Genomic DNA, 7,241 nt, shown 5'->3' with positions numbered 1-7,241 from the left:
ATAATTACATTTAATTTTTTTCCCTTGGTGCAGTTGTCCTTACTTCTTGTCCCCTGCAACTATTTTTTATTTTTTTATTTTTCACACTATAAACCATATTGATCAAGATACATACATTTTCAACTATTTCATGCTGAAATTTTTGCTTCTCTCTTGTTATTCAAATTGGCACTTCCTCCATGCAATTTAAATGTGACTGGTTTTGGAGGGGCACCTTGAACAATTACGTATTATACTGATTCATTTCTTAAATGTTCAATATCATTATTGGTGTGCTGGGGGACCTAAGCTTCTGCCGCTCCCCCATTTGTATATATCCTTGGTTGGCACCATCCTCCTTTACTTCATTCCCCCAGTGCTTGCAGCCTTTCATATTCCTGAAACTTTTATCAAGTGCTGCCAGTTTTAATCAATCCAGGCCCAGAATAGCTGTATTCTGAAAGGATATAACATAAAATGCTCAATAGGTGTGAGTCAGACCAGACTAAACATCCAAACTTTTAGCTTCTTACAATGTCTCCAAATTCTGAGAAAGGCAAGGTCTACATTCTTCATGTACATATTTTAATTATTTTTTGGATTCATATCTGTCTTGGTTATGGATGAATTAAGCAGAGATCTTTTAAACTGGAAAGGAGCTAAACAGAATTTCAGAAAGCTATTGGTCATAAAGAGGACTAGTACTTAGTGGTTATGTCATGTCTTGTCTTAATTTAGAAAAGATCAGGTGTTCCGCGTCGTATACTAACACAAATTTTCATAAAATTTGGAGTCCTTTTATGGACTATTTTGGTGCTCATTAAATCTGTTTGTTTTGATCATTGAATGGATTTATTTATGTACGTGGTTTTTTTTCTTCAGTTAGTAATGTTTTATAGATTCAGCAGAACTGCACTACCTTTAGTTTTATGTCAAAACATCCCAGGTCTTTTTGGGAGGGAGTTAAGAGTTCTTTTCTTTGGTTTCTTTTTTGTCATTCTGACAACTTTGTATAGAGAAGGGGTATATTGTTATTGTCTTATTTTTGGAAATATACTTATATTCTTCATATTTGGTAACTGTGTTCTCTATACAATATGCTCTTGTTCTATAAAACTCGATAAAAAGATTGCAAGAGAGATAAAGAGGACATTTTGCAAACTGATACACTTGAATTCTGAACAAAGAAAAAATGTTCTTTGCCCTAAGGAACTTGTGCGATATTTCTAAAGAAGATTCACACATTCAAAACTGCTAAATAACTTATAAAGATGGGACAAAAAATGTTTATGATGCACTAACTGACTGACTGCTAAACAGTCTATGAGGCAGCAGGGATTTTGGACCTCAGAAATGCCTTAAAGGAAAGCAATTAGAAAGTCATGAAATAGTTCTAAAAATGTTTGGGAAAAATTGAATGTTTCAAGATGGCAGGTTGAGCAATATCTACACTAAAATATGCTGTGTGCTGTCTATCAAAATTACTTCTGTATGTTATTCTGTGCACTCTCAAGATTTTGTTTATACCAAGCGTAGTTCTTTGATTTCAGTGATCTTGATATTAGTATGTTGTAAAATGTTTCTTGGACTCTCCAAAAAGTTTTAACGACACGGCAGTATGGAAAAAATATGCTTTTTAGGATGGACGACATTGCGAACTTGTACTAAAATGAGGAATATTGTGAAGTAACTAGTGGAGGTTTATAACCTAGGAAAGATAGATTAAAGAGCAGAATATTGTAATCTTGCATAATCTTTGATAATGTAAACTACTGTGGAAAGACCGGAGAAAAATAAATCGGTGCAGCTTTATAATAAAGTTGACTGGACCTCCTGTAATATGAAAGACAGAATTGAAATTTAACCTTTAAAAAGAGTATTCCACCAACAATTTGCTCCAGTTTGTGAATCAGAGACAAAATATTTGACATTATTAAAGGCACTATAAAAGAACAGAAAAACAGTTATAATAAAATTTATTTTCTAGCTATTAGCAGAAAAAAATAATAGAAAATGTATTCTTTCAATCACCTTGTCTATTTGTAACATTATGGACTGCATCAAGCTGCTTAAATATTAGCAGACATCAGTGACTTGTGAAGAATTTATCATTTGTATGCAATTTCTAATTTTGGTATTCAGGGTTCATCTTCTCTCTTTTTTCTCTTTCATGATCTTCTTACTTTCCTCCCTTCGTCTTTTATTCACTGGATTCCGAGGATCATGTATTTCAAATGTGTCTTCATCTTGCATATTTGCATCTTTTACTTTTCTTGTTTGTTCTTCAAACTGAAGGACATGGGACATCCTAGATTAGAAGAAAATCAGATAAACATCATCCTAAATGAACTGAAGCATGATCGATTATGTAAATCATGACTAAAAATATATCACTCAATATGGCAGAATTAAAAAAAAATCACCTACAAATATTTTGATATACAAGATATACTTGATAATAACAAATCTTCGAACACTGGAGTGGGACAAATGGCATCAGTATTAATGTTAATTGAGTTGCATTCATTTATTTCCATACCAAAATAATATTCAATTCATGTAATCTAATTAGAAAGTAGCACCGTTTCTAAATTTATGCACCTCAAAAGTCTTTGGAACCAACTTCAAATCAAAACAAAAAAATTGTCCCCTTTAATTTTTAAAAAATTTAGACATACAATATGGTAACAGGCCAATTAGGCCTACGAGTCCATGCCGCCCAATTTACACCTCATTAACCTACTCCCCCAGTACGTTTTTAAATAGTGGGAGGAAACCAGAGCCCCTGGAGAAAACCAATGCAGACATGGGGAGAACATACACACTCCTTACAGACGGCATGGGATTCAAACTCCAGTCCAATCCTAATCGCTGGTGCTGTAACGGCGTTGTGCTAACCACTACGACAACTGTGTCCCTTCTGCAACAATTTTATCTCCAAGCATGAAGTAATCAGAAAATTATTTATTATAAGCAAATCTTGAAATAATGCCACTTCAAATGTACTCGAAAGATATGTAGAAAGATTCAATTGTACATATTCCAGATAAGTAAAAGATAAATAAATTTTTCACAGATTCTGAATTGATGCCCAAGAAGAGTGTGGTAACCTGCCTAAATGACTACCAAACAGAGGCACTAACATCAATGGTGATGACATGTTTTGAATGGCTGATATTGAAGCATATCAGCTCCTGTCTGAGCAGCGATATGGGTCTGTTCCAATTCGCCTATTGTAGCAACAGGTCAACGGTGGATGCCATCTTACTGGCTCTACACAAACCCCTGGAACACCTGGACAGGAAGGATGCATACATCAGAATGCCCTTTAGCGACTACAGTTCAGCATTTAATATCATCAGCCCCTCAAAACTGATCAGCAAAATCCAAGACTTGGGACTCAGCACCCCACTATGTAATTGGATCATGGCTTTCCTACTCTCCAGACCACAATCAGTGAGGATTGGTAAGAACATCTCCTCCACAATCTCCATCAGTACCGGAACACTACAGGGATGAGTTCTTAGTTCCATGCTCTACTCACTTTACACCTATGACTGTGTAGCTCAGTACGACAGTAACACCATCTACAAGTTCACTGACAATACTGCGGTAGTGGATTGTATAAAAAGGGGCGCAGGGAAATTTAAAACTTGGCTGAATGGTGCACCAAGAACAAGCTCCCACTTCAGGAAAGGTAAACCAGAGGTGTATGATCCAGTGATCATTGGGAGATCATAGGTTGAGAAGGTGAGAAAATTTAAGTTTTTGGCAACCAATATCTCGGAAAATCTTTCTTGGACCCAACTCACAGATGGCATCATGAAGAAAGCACATCAGTGCCTCTACTTCCTCAGGAAATTGCGGAGTTTTGGCATGACATCAGAAACCCTGGCAAATTTCTACAGAGGTGTGGTGGAAAGTTTGCTGACTGGCTGCATCATGGTCTGGTATGGGGACACTATACCCCCAAGAGAAAAGCCCTGCAAAAGGTAGTGGATGCAGTCCAGGACATCACAGGTAAAACGCTGCCGTCAGAGAGAGGCAGCAATCATCAAAGATCCACACCACCCAGTGCATGCTCTGTTCTTGCTGCTACCATTAGCAAAGAGGTATAGATGCTACAAGACTCGCATCACCAGGTTCAGGAGGAGCTGCTACCCCTCCACCATCAGACTCAACTCTAAACTCAATCAGGGACTCATTTAAGGACTCTTACTTTTGGCCTTTTTTTGATTTTTTTTCTGTATTGCGCAGTTTGTTTACACTTCTTATTTGTTTACTTGTGTCCGTTGAGTCAGTTCTTTTCTGCACTGCCAATAAGTAGTAATTCTGCCTGGCCCGCAGAAAAAAAGAATCTCAGGGTTGTATGTGATGTCATGTATGTCCTCTGACAATAAATCTGAATCTGATAGACACCGGAAATGTCATTTTTTAACATTGCTCAAGCAGAAACTCTTGCATCATTGCTAACTAACAATACATCATGCTTCAGAAAATGACTGGCACCAACATTCAAATCTTAGTCCATACCAGTAGTTCTCGTCCTTTTTTCCCCCACTCACAATAGGTCGCAGAACCTATTTTATATGTCATGTAGAAAATAACAAACCACAAATTATTCCCCTGCCTAAATATGAAAACCACCACAGGGCCTTCAGATAAACACTTGGAATCTAGTTGTGTTGAATATTCACAGAAATCCTGAATGCAAAAACAAACTACCAAATCACATACACTTTTCAGTTTTTTCATTGCAACATAAAGGCAGGGATTTAAAAAAAATATTCCCAGTACCTTAACATGTTAAGTGGAACTTCAACTCTTTGGGCAACCTGGCATAAATTATAGTTAATTTATGCAGATCTGTAGTGGTGGCATCGAACAGAAGGCATCGAACCGGCTATGTGCCATCAGTGCGTGATGTCAATGCATGTCGAGTGTGCGATTCTGGCTTTTCAAAGGTTGCGCGTATTCTGAACAGTAAATCCGTTTGATTCACTGAAGAAATGCCTTGTGTGGTTATTCCAGTGGCCACAATTGGTGACCCCGACGAGTCCATAAAATGTATTTTTAGACAATAGGGACTCTGCAGCCGTCGCTGTGAATCTGCCATTTTTCTGCACAGCTGAGCCTGAAATGTGGTTCTAACAGGCTGAAACACAACTTCACCTTCACAAAGTTAAGTTGGGCACCACTTGTTATTACCATCTTGTCAGTGCCCTGGACCAGGCCGTCGCTAAGAGGGTCAGCAACTTCCTACAAGATCCACCATGTACCAGCAAGTATGATGCTTTGAAAAGCACTTTTATTGGGGATATATATGGTATGTACCTTAGGGAAAGAACAGCCAAACTACTACATCTTGATGGGTTGGGAGACTGTGCCCCTTCAGAACTAATGGATCTGGTGAAAGTTCCAATCTACTATTCGAGCAGCTCTTTTTAGACCAAATGCCAGATGATATTAGGCTCTTGTTATCCAAGTATTCATTCGAAGACCTAAGAGCTGTAGCAGCAGAGGCAGATGTTCTATGGCTGGCTAAAAAGGACAGCAAGTAAAAACAATTCTGGGCAATCAAGATCTCCACTCTTGACTCCATGTCACACTCTAGTGCTCTTAACACAGCACTTCCTGCAAACAAACAATGCCCCAAAACGGGCAAGCAGCACGTGGACACCTCGTCTTGATGTTATTATCACAGGCATTGGGGAGTAAATGCCCGCAAGTGCCTTCCATCTTGCTCATTTGTGGGAAAAGTTCAGGCCAACTGTTAGTAAGGGCTATGGTAGTCGACAAAAAACCTGCAAGCTTATTACATGTATGGGACCAACTGTCCCAGCAAAAATTTCTGATGGACATGGGTTCAGAAGTTAGTATATTTCCACCAATTTTGACACAAGTCACCCTACCCCAGACCTGCAACTATTAGCTGTTAACAATTTCAACATTTTGACCTTAGGCATCAGGAAGATGAATGTCAAGTTCGAGAAGTATCTTCACACTTGGCCATTTATTATAGCAGCAGTATCCCAATCTTTGTTTGGTGCAGATATTCTTCACGCTCATTCATTCCTTGTTGACTTAAAAGGACATTAGCTAATAGATGGAAATACTTTTTAGACCATTCATCTGGCAGACGCCTATACTCCTGTTCTGTAGAGCAATGGATGAATTGTCCAAGCTGTTGGAAGATTTCCCTGAAATTACTACTCTACAATTTTCCGCCTCCACTGCAAAGCATTTATTCTAAGGACATTTGTACTTTCACCTATTCATGCTAAAGCGCATTGCTTGCCGCCAGAGAAACTGTGTTTAGCTAAGGATGAGTTTGCCAAGATGGAGGAACTAGGTATAATTCGTAGATATGACAGCCCCTGGTCATCCCCATTACACATGGTCCCAAAACACAATGGAGGTCGGTGACCACATGGAGATTACAGGTGGCTTAATGATGCCACCATTCTGGATCGTTATCCAATACCTCAGCAATAAATAGCCTGTTTGGGTTGTCGAATTTTTAAGAACGCCATTTGGATTAAAAAATGCTGCTCAATCATTTCAACGGGTGATGGATGCTTTAGAACATGGTTTGACCAATGTCTTCATTTACCTTGATGACATTTTAGTGGCCAGTGGGACCAAGGAGGAACATTTGGAACATCTCCGTACACTTTTTATCCATCTTCAAGAATTTGGACTGACTATCAATCCATATAAATGCATTTTTGGACAAGATGCAATTGATTTTTTGGGGCATAGAATTACTCTGGAGGGCGTGAACCCACTACCATCCAAAATTAAGGCTATACCAAATACTCAAAACCTGCTACGGTTAAAAAGCCTACAGAAATTCTTAGGAATGGTAAATTTTTATTGTCGGTTTCTTCCAGGAGCAGCTCAGATCATGAAGGTTCTTTTTGATTTACTATCCAGAAATACAAAAACTATCCATTGGACTGAAGAGATAAACAATGGTTTCTTGAAGAAGAAAGAATTGCAGACTCATACCACTATGCTTAGCTACCCAGTTTTAAATGCAGCCACTGCCCTTTCTACAGACACTTCCAAAATGGCTGTAGGGGGTGCACTTCATCAATATGTCAATGGACAATGGAAATCGTTAGCATTCTTCAGGTGCCATCTTCATGAGGCAGAGAAGAAATACAGTGCTTTTGATAAGGAGCTTTTGGTCATTTACTTGCCTATTTTACATTTTCGTTATTTTTTGGAGGGCAGAGATTTTACTACATTCACTGACC

General features: G+C 38.4%; 1 protein-coding gene across 1 annotated transcript in view; it reads right to left on the bottom strand.

The window, feature by feature from the left end:
* Nucleotides 1-1,938: 1,938 nt before the first annotated feature.
* cwc27 (CWC27 spliceosome associated cyclophilin) overlaps nucleotides 1,939-7,241 on the bottom strand; it is a 235,233-nt gene continuing 229,930 nt past the window's right edge. Inside the window, exon 14 of the mRNA XM_069924501.1 lies at nucleotides 1,939-2,287. Coding sequence (XP_069780602.1) covers nucleotides 2,125-2,287 — 163 coding nt within the window. The 3' untranslated portion in view covers nucleotides 1,939-2,124. The remainder of the gene's footprint in view (nucleotides 2,288-7,241) is intronic.

This window comes from Narcine bancroftii, chromosome 3 (assembly GCF_036971445.1).
Source record: "Narcine bancroftii isolate sNarBan1 chromosome 3, sNarBan1.hap1, whole genome shotgun sequence".
NCBI classification, from domain to species: Eukaryota; Metazoa; Chordata; class Chondrichthyes; order Torpediniformes; family Narcinidae; genus Narcine; species Narcine bancroftii.
This window is presented reverse-complemented; position numbering and strand designations above follow the sequence as displayed.